The sequence below is a fragment of the Dromiciops gliroides genome, chromosome 1 (assembly GCF_019393635.1).
Source record: "Dromiciops gliroides isolate mDroGli1 chromosome 1, mDroGli1.pri, whole genome shotgun sequence".
Lineage (NCBI taxonomy): Eukaryota > Metazoa > Chordata > Mammalia > Microbiotheria > Microbiotheriidae > Dromiciops > Dromiciops gliroides.
In genome coordinates this window covers 526,080,729-526,101,316 of record NC_057861.1, presented here as the reverse complement: position 1 = coordinate 526,101,316, position 20,588 = coordinate 526,080,729, and the positions used below count along the sequence as shown (strand labels likewise).

The following is a 20,588-nucleotide window of genomic DNA, read 5'->3' as shown; positions in this document are numbered from 1 at the left end:
TCCTGAATCCAGGGCCGGTGCCTTATCCACTGCGCCATCTAGCTGCCCCCAGAGTGGGGAGTTTGATGAGGGGATGTTATTTTATTTAAACTTTTATTTCCCCCATCACCTAGAATCAATCCAATAAACATTAAGCACCTACTATGTGTCAGGTACTGTGGCACAGGAACAAAGTTCTCTTCACGTGTAAATTGAAATTCATTTGATATGAACTGATTTCTCCCTTAGGTGTTTAGCTGGGAGAAAAGGCATCTTTGGATGGGTTTGATGAACAACAATTTAAAGAGTGATGTCGGCAGCTCCTAAACTTCTCCAGGAAAAAAAAAAAGTCCAAGGTTCTTAATTAGTCTTCTGAGGATAAAGCCCAGGACACAGATAGGTAAGGGGAGGATCGATTTACCTTGGAAGGGGGCAGTGAGGAGAGAAAAGAGAATGATGATCATATTTTTTTCATTCATTCATTCATTCATAGCATTTATTTTTTTAAACGTTGAGTTCCAAATTTTCTCCCACCTTCAGCCCCTCCCCCACCCATTGAGAAGGCAAGCAATATGATAATGACCCCCTTTCATTCAACATTCCTCCTACAGTGGCCTTTTCTGAGGAGGGTGTTTTAATAGCAAAGAAGTTGTGTGTCCAAGGATGGACACAAAGGGGAAGGAGGGGAAAACAACACACATGAAAAAAAATAGCTAAATAGTGGGCTGGGGGAGGGGGAGGGGTCGTAGCTGAGAAGGCGAGAAAGCCTGCGAATAGGTGCGTTGTCCCTTTAAGAGTCGAATGGAATGTATCAAAACAAAAAGGCCGAGCGCCCATTGGTCAGACGACCAGCACGTGAATTCACAGCTGATTTCCTGGCTTTTTGTTGCCTCCTGCTGCTGCTGCTGCTGCTACTGCCGCCGCCGCCGCCGCCGCCGCCGCCGTGTGTCAGTTTCAGATCTAGCTCCAGCAGTCCGCTGCTCCCTGAGCGACCCCTCGCGTGTCCCTGCTCCTGCTTCACTCGGAGACGTCGGAGAGGGGGCAGCACACTGCCAGCGCCGCCTCCAGCCGCAGGGGTTTCTTCCCCTCCCGCTCCTACCAACGACCCTCGAGGAACCAGAACCCCCCCCACCCCCCAAACCCGCCCCCCCATCATGGCACACTCTGCCCAGCTGAACATCCTGGAGCAAAACTGCCCCATCCAGGTGGAGCACGATCGGAAGCGGAGGCAGTTCACGGTCAAACTGAATGGTAATGTAGCACCAGCCAAGTCTCACTTTTCTCTCATGTACCCCCCGCCCTCCAGCCACCCTCCCCCCCCCCCATCACCACCCCCCCTCCCCTCCTTTTCTATCTTTTGTTTGCACGGAAAGCAAGAAGCTAGGGAGCTAATGCAAAGAGTGCCCTCTAGCTAAACCGGGATTTTTTTTTTCTTCGAACCGAGTTCTCCTCTTTTTCTCTTTCTTTTTATTATTATTTTATTTTATTTTGTCGTAGCGGTGAGGCTGGTTATGCAATGGAATTACAATGTCAACAGCAACTGAAAACCCCAAAAGGGTGGGTGGGAGGGGAGGGAGGGGGAATGGAAGGGAGAATCTGTGAAATGTATTGGAGTCTCATCCCTGCTGGAAGGACAAGTAATGAGTGCTCCCAGCTGATCTCCTGTTACCATCCCCCTGTCTCGGAGAGCTGTGCTTTGTTTCTACCTCTCTGCCCTCCTGTGCCAACCAGAAGCTGGGCTGGTGCCTCTGTGCGGAAAGTGGGTGGGAGAACACCTGCCCGCACAACTTATGTTTGTAAACAGGCTAAAGCCGTTGAGGCTGTATTTGTTCTCAGGGTCGAGGGTTTGTTTCTTATTCCGAGTTTTAGGGTATGAAGAGAGAGACCTCTCTTTTCCTCCCGACGATTTTTTTTTTTTTTTGGAAACAGGGTCATAGACTCTTTAGGGAACTCTTTTGAGAGGTTCGCGCTCCCTTTCCTCCCCGCTGCCCCTTCCCCAACCCCCCATGTGCTGCAGTCTGAATCCTGACAGGTTGCAGGGTCCGAATTGCATTCCTTTCCTCTTTCAGCCCCGGGGCTACTGGTGGAAAGTCACTGAGTGTGAAAAGTTTTCTTTCTGCAATTTACACCGGGGCAGGAAAGATTATCTCTAGTGCTTTGTCCCTTCAGGTCAGTAGGAGCATTTCATGAGTACATACCAAGCTGAGTAGCTTTTGAACTCCGGGTGGGAAATCCTGTGCTTAAGTTTAACCCTGAGAGTGCTGGGTGCTGAATGGAGGGGCCTGAGGGGAGCCCAGGAAAAGGCCTGGCACAGAAATACCACCTACAGTGTGTGACTTTATAAGAGACAGGAGAGCAGAGGGGGTGAGACCCCTAGAGAAGGGGGGGGTGTCCAGCGCAGACAAGGCCTTCCTTGCTTACAAATAGGTCTTCAATAAATGCTTGTTGAATTGGATGTAGGTTCTGATGACTTTTTCCTGAATTTAAAGCTACTATTAATGTTTCTCTTGTTCGATCAAGTTCTCACCACTTATAGATCCACCCTTTCTTTTTTTTTGTCTTTGAAGTCTTGAGATGCAGGCCTCCCTCTTCTCTTAGAATTCCTTCACTACGTGCTACACAAACTGTGAAGAGAGAAAGAAAGGATCATAGGATTTTGAACTGGGTCTGTAGAGATGCCCTGTCTCTCCACCCCCTATTTTGAGGGCCCAGAGGAAAATTATTTTTTTCCAAAGCCACTTAGGTGTATTGGAAGTGGAAGAGGTGAAATTTCTCTTTAGAAAAAAAAAGCCCAAATCAGGCTTTTCCAAGCTTAATGATTGCAGTCCTAACAGAGTCAAGGTGAGGGAAAAACACAGGCAGCCAGCCTCCTGGAGATCAGAAGCAACCCTGTGATTCTGGTGCTGGTTTTTGTGTTTTGTTTTGTATGGTTTTGTTGGTTTTTTTTTTCCAGTTGAAAGAATCACAGCTTCTTGGTGAGCACCCTAATTATTCCTTCTAAACATATACAGAGATGGCTGTCTGCTTGCTGCATCTGGTTCAGAAGGATTCGGGTAGAAACAGTAGTCCATTTTTAGACCCACAGAAATTGTAGGCAGGGATGCTAAAAAAGAAAGGAAAGGGGGGGGGGAGTTTTGTTTTGTTTTGAAATTGATGCATCCCCTAGAGACAGCTTCAATCCCAGGGCCAGACTAGTTCACAGGGATATTTCTAAACTTTCTCCTCCCTTTCTCCCTTTCTTTCCCTTCCCCCACTCCAGACCACTAATTATAAAGTGTACTCCCTAAGTCAGCCCTGGGTGAAGAGAAAGCAAGACAAATCCAGGGGGCCAGATGAGGGGTTGTTGAGAGAGTGATTAAAGACTGGGAATAAAAGGCAAGAAATCAAACAGAAAGAGCTAGCCTGGCTTGAGGCCAGAACAGAAAGACACCAACTTCTCTTTGGCCCACATCTGACTCCATTACTGCCCCTGGGTAGTGATTTCACATTGATTGGCCTGCCATCATGTGCCAGTCACTGTCCAGAACCTATCCAAGGGCCAGCCTCTGTTCCTCTAGGACCTTCCAAACCCTGGCTAGCAATCGGGTAGGGTAAGACCCTCCACCTTCCTGGGCCTCAATTATCCCAGCTGCCACAGGGAAAGAAAATGATAGAGGGGATTGTATACAGCTGAAATGCTTGTCAAAAAGACAAGGGTTCTACTGGCCTTACAATCTGATTGCTGAATGAATGAATAGCTTGTTGTGAGCCAAGCACTTTGTAGACCCTAAAGCAGCTTTATCCCAGAATACTTGGAGAGGGGGACAGTGGTCTACCTAAATAATTTCGACCACCGCCAATTGCCTGAGCCAGCGTTCCTCCCATATGTCCTTGTTTCCCCTTTTGGGGAGGAACCAAGGAAGTCTGCCCCACATGGGGACCTTCCCGGCTGCCCCTGGCTTCTGGCTCCCTGTGGGAATGAGAGTTGGAGAATGTCAGAGCTGTCAAGGGAGTCAACCCCTTCATTTTATTTAAATTTTCTTTTTTTTTTAATTGCAAACAATCAAATATTTCCATGTATAAAGAAGAACAAGGAAAGAAACTGTCAAATTCTGTTGTAGATGGTGATTTTTTGTTTCTTGGGGTTTTTTCAGATGGTGTTTTTTGAGACAGACACATGCCTCCCAAAATCTTAGCACAAGTTTTAAACTACTAATGCTTAAAATTTCACTGTCTTTTTGGAATACCTTCAATAATTTAACAAGGTAGTGATGAAGGCTACTGAGGCCTAGGTTAGGGAAGTGACTTCCCCAGGGTAACAAAGTGAATTCTTGTCATAGGCAAGAATAGAATCCAGATTTCCCAGGGTTCTTGATTTTTCACTAGGTAATTAAAAAAACAAACAAATAAACCCAAGAGCTAATAGGCTGATTTTTGCTATTATTCAACACTCATTAACTCTACAAGTTTAAGTAAAATTGGACTTTAGTTAAATTGGAGGCCTTTAATCTAGTGGGCAAAATTGGGAGAACTTTCCGTAGTTAAGAGTGAGTGGCTTTCGGGGGCAGCTAGGTGGCGCAGTGGATAGAGCACCGGCCCTGGAATCAGGAGTACCTGAGTTCAAATCCAGCCTCAGACACTTATACTTACTAGCTGTGTGACCCTGGGCAAGTCACTTAACCCCAATTGCCTCACTAAAAAAAAAAAAAAAAGAGTGAGTGGCTTTCTAGGGAGACCAATTCTTCCTCTCCCTACAACTCACATTGATCATGAGGTAGGAGTTCTTACTACTTTATCTTGGAAAGGCATCTAGGCATAAGGGATAGATAGTTGGACTTGGGGTCAGGAAGATAATGGTTTTGATGTGTACCTTAGACACTAGGTATCTATCAGTTAATCATCCTGATCTTAGGTAAATTATTTTACTTCTCTTGGCCTCGGTTTCCTCTACTGTAAAATGAAGATGATGATAAAAGCACTAACTCCACAATTTCTAACTTTGTGAATCTTAAAGCTAAGACTGATATTTGTTAGCTAACTATATAATTACCGGGGAGACCTAACTCACAGCACGGCAATATCTTGCCAAAGGCCCTCCTGGGAAAAGCATTAAGGATTCTTGGATCCCTTCTCTGTGGCCTGGTTCCTGATTTCTTTGTCTCCTGCAGATCCGAATGTGCTCATGTCTGGGCCTTGGTTTCTTCGTTCATTAATTGAGCCTCTAAAGTCCCTCCCAGCTCTGATGTTTTATGATCTATGCAGGGGCTTGGCTCAAGGAGTCCTTCCTTTCTGACCAGTGGTGCCCTATGGTTACTTACTTACTAGGGTGAGTCAAGATTTATGGTGGGGCAAGTAAGTTGTCAAGAATGCTCTCTGGGTCTCCCCAGCTGACTGGCAAAAATATATGTGTATATTCAGTTGCCAAAGCTGCGTGCCTACTGTGCACAGAGCACAATGTGAGAGGATAGAAGAGAAGTATAGATATAGTTGATATCTCCAAAGAGCTTGTAATGTAGTTGGGGAGATAAGACTGTTAAATGTACATCTGAAAAGATAAATTCTCACCACAAGTATATGGTAGCTCATCATGAGTGCCCATGAGGCACATAGACAGAGAGCCCCTTCTCCTAGAAGATCAGAAGAAAGGAGGGAGCTGGCAACAATGCCAAGAATAGTGAATTTGGAGTGAAAGGACCTGGGTTCAAATCCTGGTTTGCTCCCTATTATTGCTGTGACTGAAATGAAAGGGTTGGACTTGAAGGTCCCTTTTGTCTTCAAAGCTCTGATCTTATGATAGGTGTGATGGTCAAGGAAGGCTTCCTGGAAGAAGTGGTACTCGGGCCTTGAAAAGTGGTCTGCATAAGCCCAGAAGAGTTGGGGAGGATCTTCTAGGCAGGGAAGATAAAAAGAGCAAGAGGGCAAAGGGTATACTCACATACGATTATGGGCACTGTGGTGATTTAGACAGTTGGGCTGGCATGCCTTATATCAGGTGTTAGCCCATGCAGCTGGTACCACTCCCAATAGAACCTAGGCAATGTTAATGTGTGTTTTTCTAAGTCAGTGGTCTGCAGGGATCCTTATGTGCTGATTAGTGCTCACCCCCCTTTCTATTTGAGTTTGACATCACTGCCTTAGGTTTGTAAGAAGCTGGAGGGCAAGCTTTGAGTCACATTCCTTTTTTATCCTTGGCACAGTGCTTAATGCTGAAAATTGTGCCCGTGAGCACTGAAGAAGTGCCTTGGGGTTTGATTTCTAAGGGGTCTTAATCCCCAAAGCTTAAGGCTAAACCGAGACCTTTGGGATAGCCTGTTTTCTCTGCTGGCACTTAAGGCTGGTAAAGATTTCATGGGTAGAGGGTATGGTTGTCAATGTTTGTAAAATGTGTTTGTTGAATTGAATGTGGATTGTTCCTAGTACATTGACTGGAAGCTGAGCCAGGACATAGATTGGAACAAATGGTAATAGTGCCAACTAGAAATGATCGAGACTTGATGTCGGTAGCTATTTATTGATTCCTTCATTTAATCTGCCTCCTTTGAGCAAAGGCCAAAGCATCATAGACTGTAGGCATCTTCATGTTACAAATTAAGTAAATGAGACCCAGAAAGGATAAGTGACTTTTCTAAGGTCATATAGTAAGTTAGGAGCAGCTGGATAAAGCCCTGGGCCCAGAATTGGGAAGCTTGAGTTCAAATCCAGCCCCAGACACTTAGCTAGCTGTGTGACTCTGGGTAAGTCACTTAACCTCTGCCTCAGTTTCCTCAACTGTAAAATGGGGATACCAATAATAATAGCACATGCCTTGAAAGAGAATGTGCTAGGTAGTACAGTGGATAGAGCACTGCCTCTAGAATCGGGAGGACCTGAGTTCACATCTCACCTCGGATATTTGCTAGCTGTGTGACCCTGGGCAAGTCACTTAACTCCAATTGCCTTAAACATCTAGGGCCATCTTCAGTTCTGATGTATATCTTGCCAATGGACCCAGATGGCTCTGGAGGAGAGAGTGAGGTTGGTGACCTTGCATAGCCCTCCCTCACTTAAATCCAATTCACCGCAAGTCATGACATCACCTCCAAATGTCATGGTCCTCTTCAAGAACGAAAGGACAAACAGCAACAACATTGTGACTATCAAATGAGATAATATTTGTAAAAAAATGCTTAGCACAGTCCTTGGCACATGGTAGGGACTATATAAATTATTCTCCCTCCCCCAGTGGCAGAACTAGACTATAAGGTCTTTGAAGGCAGGGACAGTTGTATTAGTTGTATTATGGTCTTTGTAATAGCAGCCAGGAGTACAGTGTCAGGCACAGAGATGGTGTTTAAGCAATGCTTGTTGATGAATAGAATCCATGTCTCCTACCCTTTAGATTAGGGTGTTCCCTACCACACCTCATCACCACCCCTGGCGCAAGGCAGTAAATGGTCTGGTGCTAAGTGAATAGCTAAATGAGTAAATGTTTTGAACTTGAGGAAGAGCCTGTTTTGGGTTGGTACCCTGTTATGGGGGTAGCCTGGGAAGGCAAAAATACTTGTTGGGGGCAGCTAGATGGTGCAGTGGATAAAGCACTGGCCCTGGATTCAGGAGGACCTGAGTTCAAATCCAGCCTCAGACACCTGACACTTACTAGCTGGGTGACCCTGGGCAAGTCACTTAACTTCTATTGCCCTGCAAAACAAACAAACAAAAAAACTTGTTTGTCCCCCAGGTAAGAATCCAACTTTTGGGGCTATCACAGACTCTGAGTCCTGTTGAAGTTGTTCAAATACCCCACACCTGATGGAGCAGGATAGACAGGTTGTTAGCAACTCATGATCTTTGGAACACCCAAGCAAGGTCAATGCTGCAAAATTTGTAAGCACCTACTACACACACAATACTGTATGAAGTGCTAGGGATAGACACAGCCAAAAGCAAAGGAGTTCTTGCCCTGGGGGGGTGGGGGCTTAGATTCTCCTGTCCTATTGATTTGGCCAAGAGGGCATAGAAGCAAAATTCTCTTCTTGAATGTTAGAGCAAGAAAAATCTGGAATAATGGAGAAAAGGCCCTCTTCTGGGTTTGAGTTCAGGCTTTCACAGTTACTCCATACAAGTTTCTTCACTTTTTAGATGGAAACTCAAATACCTGCATTACCTATGTTGAGGTGGTGTTGCAACACCTTGATTGTTTTGTAAACCTAATAGGGCTACGGAAATGTGAACTACTGTCAATCCGGTAAACATTTAGTGAGCACGTACCATGTGCTGGGTACTGGGCTAAGCTCTGGGGATACATAGAAAGCCATAAGACTGTCCCTTCCAGGGTGGGAGAAACAAATTTGGAACTAAAAATCCTGTGAAAACAAATGTTGAAAACTATCCTTATATGTAACTGGAAAATAATAAAATACTTAAAAAAAAAAAAGACTGTTCCTGCCTCAAAAGCCATAGTACAGTCTGGGGAGACAATGAACAGAAGGAGGGGAGCGAAGGTATTGTTAGCATCTGGTCCATCTCTCTCTGCAGGTAGAGAAACTGAAAACAGTAGCTGTGTGACCTTGGGCAAGTCACTTCACCCTGTTTGCCTCAGTTTCCTCGACTGTAAATTGGGGATACTAATAATAATAACACATACCTCAAAGGATTTTTTTTTTTGGTGAGCCAATTGGGGGTCAAGTGACTTACCCAAGGTCACACAGCTAGTAAGTATTAAGTGTCCAAGGCCAGATTTGAACTCAGGTCCCCCTGACTCCAGGGCCAGTGCTCTATCCACTGCGCCACCTCGCTGCCACTTTTTAAATTTTTTTTTCCCCTGAAGGATTTTTGTGACTCTTGGGGCAGCTAGGTGGTACGGTGGATAGAGCACTGGCTCTAGAATCGGGAGGACCTGAGTTAAAATCTTACCTCAGACACTTGCTAGCTGTGTGACCCTGGGCAAGTCATTTCACCCGGTTTGCCTCAAGTTTCTTCATCTGTAAAATGAGCTGGAGAAGGAAGTGGCAAACCACTCCAGTGTCTTTGTCAAGAAAACCCCAAATGGGGGGTCATGGAAGGTCAGACATAAGTGAGTAACAACAAACCCAAATCTAAAAGAGGGAATTGACTTGGTATGGCTACTTGGAGGAAGATCAGTGCTTCTCCAGGTGTGGAACTGATGGCAAGGCTGTAAATGGCCTCCTTGGCTATGCTGTCTGGACACAGGTAGCCATACAGGCCGAGGGAACCCCCTCTTCTCTCTGTTTCCGGTCTCTCCCTTATACCTGGGATATTTGCCTTGCATCTCCTGGTGTGTCTTCTGGTTGTTTGTTTTCTCTCCATAGTAACATCCAGCTGCCCAGGAGTAGCAATACCGGCAGGAAGAGAATCACCCACAGAGTTTCTCTCTTTCCATCCCCTCCCACCCCCACCCCACTGCAGGCACTCCTCCAGAACCTCTGGCTCCCTTCCTTGACAGAATCTGGTTTTGTGTGTGTTGTTTGTTTAATTTGTTTGTTGCTTTGCCTTTCTGCATACCCACCTGCCCTGGTCACTTCAGGTTGGCTCTTCGACTGATCACCCTGCCAAACCAGGCCACTTGTGTGCCTGGCGGGCCCAGTGGAAGGAGAAGCAAGTTGGGGATGGCTGACCAAGCTGGGTTTGAGGACTCCTGCCTTTGTCGGGGAGGGAGCTGATAGCGAGCTGGAGTCAGGAGCACCTGGCTTCCAGTTGCCACCTAGACACTCACTAGCTGTGTGCCCAGAACTTCCTTAACCTCTCTGTTTCCTCAGCCATCAGAGAGCTGACCTGAAAGCCAGGTAGAGCTAGGGTCAGGTCCCTCTTCTGACACATCCATACCAGCTGCCCGCCTTGGGACTAGGCCTTCCTACTCTTGGTGCCCCAAAGCTGCTCTCTGAGGCTGGAACTTGTTGAGCTAAATTGGTAGAAGTGGTTCCCTCCCCTCAAGGAGCTCTCATTGGTCTGCATCCAAAACTGCGGGTGATAAACAGCTGGAATACTTAACTCACAGGATTAGTGTGAGGATCAAATGAGGTGATGTATTGAGGCAGCTGTGTCCTGCCTGGTAGAGAATGTTTGGGTTTGGGGTGTGTTTTTTTTTTTTTGGTAGGACAATGAGGGTTAAGTGACTTGCCCCAGGGTCACACAGCTAGTAAGTGTCAAGCATTTGAGGTAGGATTTGAACTCAGGTCCTCCTGAATCCAGGGCTGGTGCTTTATCCACTGTGCCACCTAGCTGCCCCCTCCTGGTAGAGAATTAAGAAGGCCCAAGTTAAAATCCTGCCTCAGACGCTTACCAGCTGTGTGACCCTGGGCAAGTCAATTAACTTGTTTTGTAGCCATTCTGCAAAACAAGGTTAATAATAGTATCTGCCAATAATAATAATAATGAGCATCTACTTCCCAGGGTGGTTGTGAGAATCAAGAGGCAACATTTGTAAGGGGCTTTGCAAACCTTAAAGAGGGGGTGTGTGTGTGTGTGTGTGTGTGTGTGTGTGTGTGTGTGTGTATACACACATCCTCTATCATTGTTGGTAACATCAGGGTTCTTCTAAGTTTTCAGCCCTTTTACATCCATTTGAGTATTATAACAACCCTGGGAGATAGGTAGTGGGGGAATGATTCTGGGCACTTTATAGATGAGCTAGTGAAAGGCAGAGCTCGGGCCCAGAACTCCTGTTTCTAGGAGGAATGCCATCTCTTGGACCTGTCTCATCAGACCCCACTGCTTTGTGGCCAAGTCAAGATAGCCCCTTGTTCCGATAACTTCTTCCCAGTCTGAGGAGCTGTGGCCGGTTCCCCCCACACAACTTGGTGTCAGCTGAAAGAGGGAGTGAGGCTGGCTGCCCTGTGGGTGGTGCCATCGATTCTATGAAGAACACGCCAAAACTGGGCTGTGCCCACAAAGATGGGAGGGTGTGATAGCTCTATCGGAAAGGCACAGATGCCTCCATTGCTCTCCTGCCTCACACGGAATGGGCATTCAGAAACTGGGAGACTGTCTAATCAGAGATGGGCCCAGGCTTTCCACATGCCCTGTTTGGCCTCATCTCTCTCAGTCACTTTGCTTTGTAAAGTGTGCCCTCTGGATAAACAGTCAATGATAGCCACATCCTGAGAAATGTACAGTTTCTGACTGATTTTTCTTGAGAGAGGTAGTGAGCTCCCCATCCCTGAGAGTGTTCCAATAGGGAATGGAGCTTGGGGGATGGAAATTATGCTAGCACTGGGTTGTTTTTTTAATTTGTGTTTTGTTTACTTTGCCTTTCTGCACATGTGCCTGCCCTGGTACCTTCAGATTGGCTCTTCAAGTGATCATCCTGCCATGCCAGGCCACTCCTGTGCCTGGCAGACCTGGTGGAAGGAGGAGTTGATTGGGGATGGCCGATCAAGCTGGGTTTTGAAGACCCTGCCTTTGTCATGGAGGGATCTGGTAGTGGCTCAGGTAGAATGCTTTCTGACCAAAATTTGACTCTGGAATTGATTCTTCTAGCACTGTGCTAGGTTTGGTCAGACCCCACCAGATGCATTCATTTAACAAACCAATGGGAACTACCTTTAAGCAGCAGCCTGTTTCTGTTTCGCTCTATTTATGAGGGCCAAAGGCCATTGTGGGAAAGGACCAGCTCTTTTCCTGAAGCAGCTGGGTGAGTGGCACTAGGCCTAGAGTCAGAAGTTCGGCCTTGTACACTTCCTCAATGTGTGACCCTGAGCAAGTCACTTAACCTCTGTCTGCCTCAGTTTCCCCAACTGTAAAATGGGGATAATGATACAGTTAAGTTCCTAACACTGTGCCTCGAAAACAGTTAGGGTTAATAAATGCTTGTTTCCTGTTTTTCCTTGAGCCCTTTCCACTGAAGAGAAGAGCACCCAAAGACCCTGAATATGTTGGGGGAATAGAGGATGGTGCAGACAGCCTCAGGGTCTTTGTGGGCAAGATCATTCAGCACCCACAGAGTACATTTCTGGGGAGCTGTGAGGTTTGCCTAAATGTGCTCCTGTGAAGGAAGGAGACGCTATAGAAATCCATAAGAAGAGGTTGGCTATATCAAATTACCTGCTGTCTAGGGGAGAGGGGAGGGAGGGAGAAAAATCTGAAATTGGAAAGCTTGTATAAACAAAAGTTGAGAACTATCTTTACATTAACTGGAAAAAAATAAAATACTTTAATAAAAAAAACAAAAGAAAAAAAAAAAAGAAGAGGTTGGGTCAGCCAGTCCCTGAGGATGCTCCCTGATCTAGAGCCGTGGGAAGGTATCGAATGGTTGGCACTTGCAGAAGTATAGTATGGGCTAGGAGAAAGAGGAATGAATCAGGAGACCTAGACTGTAGTCCCAGCTTTGCCCTTTTCCTGGCATTTGTGACCTTGGGGAAGTCCCTTTATCCTTCTGAGCCTCAGTCTGTTGATTTGCAAAAATGGGTATGATGCTGCTTTAAATACTTACCTCAACAGGGTTGATGGAAAGAAAACATTTTTGTAAATCGTAATATTTCAGTATTTCAAGGCTTGGGTCCCTCCACCGGGACAGATCACAACCCCCTTCTTCACCTTAGTAGATGGCTTTTGTGAATGTTATGGCCGGCAAAAAAAAAATTCATTGTCTGCAAACTAAATTCTATAGATATCTGAGCTGATTTTATTTAGAGCTTTAAGGCCAGGAGTATGTTGAAGCCACCTTGAAGGAAGAGCTGATAGTTAAAGGCATTCACACCTCAGAAACTGGAGCATATCAGAGCTTGATATATTAGGAAATGAATGGAGAAAAATGTTAGCAATGCTGATTAAACTTAAGTGTGTCATTTGATCTGATTGTTAAACATTTACCATCATGCCCCTGCTTTAAGGCGTGGTCCTTGCCCTCTAGGAGTTTACTGTCTAATGGGGGAAGGGGGAGGAACATGGCAAGACAAAAAAAAACCCAGCAATATAAGACATTGGGGTAAACGAGGATCTATTGCATTTTGTTCCAAAAGAGCAAGTAGCAGCAGTGGCCTGAGCCCCCGGACACTCTCTCTGCCTGGTTAACTTGGCTGTATAGAAATCCTGTGGCCAGCTTTGCTGCCCTGATGTGGAGCTGGTGGCAGCAGAAGGCTGGGCCAGGCTGCTCCATGAGAGCCCTGAAATATCCTCCTGTGTCCTTTCTCAGCAGAGAGAGAGAGAGAGAGAGAGAGAGAGTGTGTGTGTGTGTGTGTGTGTGTGTGTGTGTGTGTGTGTGTGTGTGTGTGTGTGTGTGTGTGTTGGGGTGTGGGTAATTAAACCCCTAACAGGTGGCTGGTAATTGAGACTTGGCCAGCACCCTGATCCCTCCCAGGGGATGCAGAGAATGGCTGAACGAAAGGGAGGCTTACCTTCAACTTCAACTGAGTGCTGGACCTGGAATGAGAAAAATCTGGAGTCCAGGCCTGCCTCTGATACTGACTAGCAGTATGACCGTAGATGAGTCATTTTACTCTTCTGAAATTACTTTCTTCATCTGTACAGTGGGCATAAAACTTGAAGTACTGAGATTTCTGGGTAGTGAGAATCGATCTAAAGTACTTTACTAAAGGGTAGCTAGGTGTCTCAGTGGATAGAGCACTGGGCTTGGAATCAAAGATTCATCTTCCTAAGTTCAAATGCAACTCCAGATATTTATTAGCAGTGTGACCCTGGGCATGTCACTTCATCTTTGCCTCAGTTTCCTCATCTGTAAAATGAACTGGAGAAGGAAATGGCAAACCATTCCAGGATCTCTGCCAAGAAAATCCCAAATGGGGTCACAGAGTTAGACAAGACTAAGAAATGACTGAACAAATTGTGATATTGAGCAAATCACTCTTTGAAAACTCAGTTTCTTCACCTTTAAAATGGGAGTAATGAAAATACCTATGTCAATTGTTGTGAGGATCAAATGAGATATTTGTAAAGTACTTAGCACATTGCCTGACACTAAGTAGGTGCTTAATAAATGTATGTTTTGGGGGCAGCTAGGTGGCTCAGTAGATAAAGCCGACCCTGGATTCATGTGGACCTGAGTTCAAATGTGACCTCAGACACTTGACACTTAATAGCTGTGTGACCCTGGGCAAGTCACTTAACCCTCACTCTCCTGCAAAAAAAAAAAAAATGTTTCCTATTTTCACAAGGTTGTTATTAGGGTCAAAGGAATCAACATACTATATATAAAGTGCTTTGTAAACCTTAAAACCTTCTCTAAATGCTAGCTCTTGTGATTATTAGGGGAAAAAAATCTCTTCCAAGCAATGAAGAAGGGTTCTCTGATATTCTTGACAACCCATTCTTCCCATCAGTTCTTTAGCTGGAGAGTATTGGTCCCTTTTTCCTCTAGGCCATCCCCTCACAGTATGACCTGCATCTCCCAGTTTATACATCAGCCCATGTGCTGTGCTTACCATCCAGAGGATGGAGGTGTCCTTGGTGTGTGTTTTAGCCCCTGGCCTTCCTCCTTGCTTCACTTGGGTGTATGAACCTGTGTATTCAGGGAGTTTGGTAGCGATGGGAAGAGTCCTAGATTTGGACCTGGATTTAAGTCTCACCTCTGATACGTTTTTTTTAATTTTTCTTTTTCTTTTTTTTTTTTTTAGTGAGGCAGTTGGGGTTAAGTGACTTGCCCAGGGTCACACAGCTAGTAAGTGTTAAGTGTCTGAGGCCGGATTTGAACTCAGGTACTCCTGACTCCAGGGCCGGTACTCTATCCACTGCGCCATCTAGCTGCCCCTCACCTCTGATATTTAACAGCCTTCTGACTATGAGTGACTGATCCACTTGACAAAACTTTCTGAGGCTCAGTTTTCTCATTTGTAAGGGGGAAAAAACACTTATATTGCCTAACACACATAAATGTTGAGCATCAGATTAAATGGTACATCCTTTTAAAAAAAAAAAAAGATACGTGTGGGGGCAGCTAGGTGGCACAGTGGATAGAGCACCAGCTCTGGAGTCAAGAATACCTGAGTTCAAATCCGGCCTCAGACACTTAACACTAGCTGTGTGACCCTGGGCAAGTCACTTAACTCCAGTTACCTCAGTAAAAAAAGATACGTGTGAACTGTTAATACTACTAATAATAGCTCATATATATATATAGCACTTAAAGGTTTGCAAAGCTCTTTGTTTTTTCACAACAGTCTTATGAGAGGTGTTTTTATTACTCCCTTTTATTGTTCAGTTGTTTCATTTGTAACCCCATTTGGGATAAATGATACTGGAGTATTTTGCCATTTTCTTCTCCAGCTCATTTTACAGATGAGGAAACTGGGGCAAACAGGATTAAGTGCCTTACCCAGGGTCACATAGCTAGAAAGTATCTGAGGTCACACTGGAACTCAGGTCTTCCCAACTTCAGGCTTGGCATTCTATCTACTGTATACCCAACTGCTGCTTATTATTATTAATTATTATTGTTTGTTAATGGTATTATTTATAACTCACATTTTTATAGCACTGTTCAAGGTAGTGTGGCATACTGGCTAAAAGGTTGGTCTTAGAGTCTGGAAGACCTCGTCTCAATACCTTCTTCTGACATGTTTTGTCTGTGTGACCATGGACAAGTCACATAACCTTTCAATGCCCCTGGCAACTCCCCTGTCCATTAGGATCTGGTGGGGTTCTTTTTTTTTTTTTAATAAAGTATTTTATTTATTTATTTTTCCTGTTACATATAAAGATAGTTCTCAACTTTTGTTTATACAAGCTTTCCAATTTTAGATTTTTTCCCTCCCTCCCCCCTAGACAGCAGGTAATCTGATGTAGGTGTTATATATATGTATGTGTGTGTGTGTGTATACATGTGTATATTTCTCTCTCTATATATATATAATAACATTAAACATATTTCTGCATTAGTCATGTTATAAGAGAAAAATCGGAGCAATGAGGAAAAACCTCAAAATAGAAATACAACAGCACCAAAAACAAAAGAAATAGTATGGTTCATTTAGCATCTATACTCCACAGTTCTTTTTTTTCCCCCCTGGATTTGGAGATCCTCCTCCATCTTGAGTTCCCTGGAACCTTTCTGTACCATTGCACTGGTGAGAAGAATATAGTCTATCACAGTAGGTCAACACACAATGTTGGTGATAACTGTGTACAATGTTCTCCTGGTTCTGCTCATCTCACTCATCATCAGTTGGTGGGGTTCTTCTTAAGGGCCTTTTTCTTTTCTTTTTGTTTTCTTTTTTTTTTTCAAAAAATTTTATTTCTAGTTTGGGTTACCAATTTTTATCCCTCCCTCCCTCACCTTTCCCCTTCCCTGATGTGGCAAGCAATCAGATATAGGTTATACATGTGCAATTATGTAAAACATTATCATATTAGTCATTTTGTATAAGAAAACTTGAATAAAAGAAAAAAATGAAAGAAAATGAAAAATAGCATGCTTCAGTCTGTTCCATCAATATCAGTTCTTTATTTGAAGGTGGATAGTCTGCTTCATCAATAGTCCTTTGGGATTGTCTTGGATCATCATACTGTCGTGAAGAGTCAAGTCTTTCACAGTTCTTCATCAAACAATATGGATGTCTGCACAACATTTCTCCTGGTTCAGTTCACTTCACTATACATCGGCATATAAGTCTTTCCAGGCCTTTCTGAAATCCTCCTGCTTGTCATTTCTTATAGCACAATAAAATTCCATCATCATCATATACCACAGCTTGTTTAGCCATTCCCCGGTTGATGGACACTCCTTTGATTTCCAATTCTTAGCCACCACAAAGAGAGCTGCTAGAAATATTTTTGTACAAATAGATTTAAGGACCTTTTTCACAACCCTCTTGAAGAAAACAGTGCAAATGTTGGCATCCATCCTCCTTCTGTGGATCAGGAAAAAGGCTTAGAGAATCCATTGACTTGCCTAGTGAAACACAGTAAGTTTTAAACTTGGGGCCCTCGATTCTAAGTCCAGTTCTCTTTCCCTTACACCATGTAGCCTTTCTGCCTGCCTCCTAAGGGCTGTGGGGAGCTTTGAACCTAGCGAATGTATGTCAAAAGCATTTTGAGAGAGAGAGAGAGAGAGAGAGAGAGAGACTAGAGAAGAGGTGTTAGTTGATGGTGGTGCACTTTTTATTCCTACACTTTTTTTTTTTCTTGGTGAGGCAATTAGGGTTAAGTGACTTGCCCAAGGTCACACAGCTAGTAAGTGTTAAGTGTCCAAGGCCGGATTTGAACCCCCCCCCCTCAGTAACTCCTGAACTCCAGGGCCCGTGCTCTATCCACTGCGCAGTTGATCTAGCTGCCCTGGTGGTGGTGCACCTTTGCGTGTTGATTGAGTGGGGGCCCAGCACAAAAAGCACTGTGTGGGCTGATGCCCACGTCAGTCCACCGGAGGTTGGATTTCTTGGACGCTAAAGGAGCAGGAGGTTCGTTTATTTTTTGGAAATATGAACCATTCTTGGTGACGAGCCATAGGTACATTTCTTGGTAGTATCCTGGTGCTATTAGAAAAAATGCATTTTAGGTAGGAAAATTCATTTTTGGAAAAAAAAAAAGTTTAATTCCCAACCTGGATACTGAAAATGAGAATTTCCATAGATATAGCAGAATTCACAAAAGGTTCTATATGAAACTATGAACTTTTACTCATACTGCCTACTTATTTTTTAAGTAATGTGATAAATTCTATACCATTACTTTTGGAGGCGGGGGGGGGGGGGGGGGGGGGGGGGGGGTGGGGGGGGGTGGGGAGAGAAGGGAGGCAATCGGGTGACTTGCCCAGGATCACACAACTAGTGTTAAGTGTCTGAGGCCATATTTGAACTCTGGTCCTCCTGACTCCAGAGCCAGTGCTTTATCTACTGCGCCACCTAGCTGTCCTTATATATAATTACTTTGAAAACTAGTCTCTGCTTGTCCCATACATCTTTCTTAAATTTCTTTCTGTTCTGTCATTTTTTTGGTTTTTTTGCTTTTTTTTTTTTTTTGGTGAGGCAATTGGGGTTAAGTGACTTGCCCAGGGTCATGCCACTAGTGTTAAGTGTCTGAGGCCGCATTTGAACTCAGGTCCTCCTGACTCCAGGGCTGGTGCTCTATCCACTGCACCACCCTGTTCTGTCATTTTTTAAAAGTGACAATGTTTTTGTTTTTTGCATCACTATTGCTACTTTTCCTCTAGTTAAAAAACCAAGAGAAAGAAAAAGGAAAAAAAAATCAAGCAAACAAATCTCCATGGTAGTCATGTCCAGGAATATATACCTCTTTCTGTATCTTGAGTCTATCTCTCTCTCTGTCAGGAGAAGGGCTAATATGCTTCTGGTCCAAGTTTTCAAATCTTTCAAAATAGTTTTCCTTTACCGAATTGCTATCCTTGTAAAAATTGTTCTCTTGGCTTTGCTCACTTTATTATGCATTACTTCATACTAATCAGGATTCTCTGAAATAATTAGTTAATTTTTATGATGACACAATAATATTTCCTTATGGGATGCAGCTGGGTGGTGCTGTGGATAAAGCACAGACCCTGGATTCAGGAGGACCTGAGTTCAAATCCAGCCTCAGACACTTGATACTTACTAGGTATATGACTCTAGGCAAATCACTTTAACCCTCATTGCCCCACAAAAAAAAAAAAAGAAAGAAAGAAAATGTTCATATGTCACAATTTGTTCAGCCGTTCCCTAACTGTAAGGATCTTTCTAAAGCAGCCCTTCAATTCTGATTATTTACTCTTCTTTCTTCCCTCCTTTCACATTTTTAATCCACACTTTAGGATCATGAAGTTAAGCTTTGGTTGTGACTGCTCCTTATTATCCTACCTCTTTGTGCAGTTCTGGGGTGGAAGAAGGCACACGCTTTAGATTTATATTAGATTTCTTTTTTTTTTTTTTTTTAGTGAGGCAATTGGGGTTAAGTGACTTGCCCAGGGTCACACAGCTAGTAAGTGTTAAGTGTCTGAGGCCGGATTTGAACTCAGGTACTCCTGACTCCAGGGCCGGTGCTCTATCCACTGCGCCACTTAGCTGCCCCTATATTAGATTTCTTTGATCATTATTCAGTCCCATGTGAACTTGAGGGTTTGGCGAGAAGTCCCCTCCAACTTTGGAACTTTCTAACATCCTGTCTTCCCTCACATCAAACCTCTTCCTCTTTCCCTGCCCCACCTTTCCAAAGTCAAGGCAGGAAAAACCCCATCCATCACCTGAGCAGTGCCAAGACATATATGGATAGTTACTCCCATCTGGGGGTGGGGTGGGGGGGAGGAAGAGTCTCCTCAGAGGAAAATAAATCCCGGCCAAAAAAGATAGGAATAAAATACCTTAAAAATATAATTCTATTGATTTCCCAAGGTATTACATACATCACTGTAAAGTCTAGTTCAACTCTGATCCTGTAATCTTGAGGTTATTTACTCTAAACCTCTCAAAGAGGAAGAATCTGGGACCCAAAGCATGACTTCCCCAAGGTAGCAAATGTGTCAGTTAGGATTTGAACCCAGGAAGATCCTGTGACTCCGAGAGTCAGGCCTGTTTTCCCCCTTGGAGGCTATTGTCAGGCCTAGCTGGGCTCATCTGGCCACTGGCCTTTTTTTTTTTTTTTTTTGAACACTGGCCTTTTGACTCTTTGCTTTAAGATTTATTTTTTAGAGGTCCCCCCCCCTCCCAAAAAAATGTGAATTTAAATTCAGAGTATATTTTAGCATGAAGGGTTCTTTCCTTGATGAAAAATTTGCCACAAGCTTCTTTTAAATCACAAGCTTCTTTTAAATCAACAAGCTTCTTTTAATCACAAGCTTCTTATGACTGCATCCTTTTTTTGGGGGGGAGTTGGGGCAGGGCAGTGAGGGTTTAAAGTGACTTGCCCAGGGTTCACATAGCTAGTATCGAAGTGTCCTAAGGCCAGATTTGAACTCAGGCTGTCCTGAATCCAGGGATGGTACTTCATCTACTGTACCACCTAGCTGCCCCCCTAATACCACATTCTTGATTTTTGTGGGATTTTCAAGAATCTATCCATGGGGTAAAGTCAGGTCCACAGGAATGCCAGTATTTAGATTGTAAGTTCCTTAAGGTCAGGGACTATCTTTTGACCCTTTTTGTATCCCTGGTGCACATAGCTTAATAAAAACTGACTCACCTGTCACTGACTCACCTTGGGCAAAGTATGTCCCCTTTCTGGGCTTCAGTTTCCTCTTCTGCAGAACAGAGGGAGGATAATGGCCTTCAGTAGTTCACAGGAGTACTAAGGAATGGAATGAGTTCACATGTGCAGAAATACTTTGTGGGGGAAGGAACACGCTCTCTAAAGCCGCCCCAGTGGTGGTGGTGGTATTATTTCTTTCCTTTTCATTCAGTGCCATTGAACCATGGCCATTCCGGAGTGCCTGGGAAAAGAGTCAACTTGTTTATAAGAACTGAATTAGCAGGAAGTTGAATTTATGAATGAAAATATCCCAGTGCCGGGTGCAGTCTGTCAGATTAAAAAACAAAAACATCATTCCTGTCCCTCTGATTTCCTCAAAGAAATAATCTCTTGGACTGAGGTTCCTAACCTTTTTGTGTATCATGGATCCCTTTAGTTGAATAGGGAAGCCCCTGGATCCCTCAGGGGGGGGAAAAAAAAACCTAAAACATTTTAAAATGTACAGGATTACAAAGGAAGCCAAGTATGTCAAAAGGGAGTTATCAAAATAATCCTTTTTCATGTTTTTA

General features: G+C 44.2%; 1 protein-coding gene across 1 annotated transcript in view; it reads left to right on the top strand.

Moving 5' to 3' along the window:
• Positions 1-914: 914 nt before the first annotated feature.
• Positions 915-20,588, top strand: part of NATD1 (N-acetyltransferase domain containing 1) — a 62,510-nt gene continuing 42,836 nt past the window's right edge. Inside the window, exon 1 of the mRNA XM_043978092.1 lies at positions 915-1,230. Within this exon, the coding sequence (XP_043834027.1) occupies positions 1,134-1,230 (97 nt within the window). The 5' untranslated portion in view covers positions 915-1,133. The remainder of the gene's footprint in view (positions 1,231-20,588) is intronic.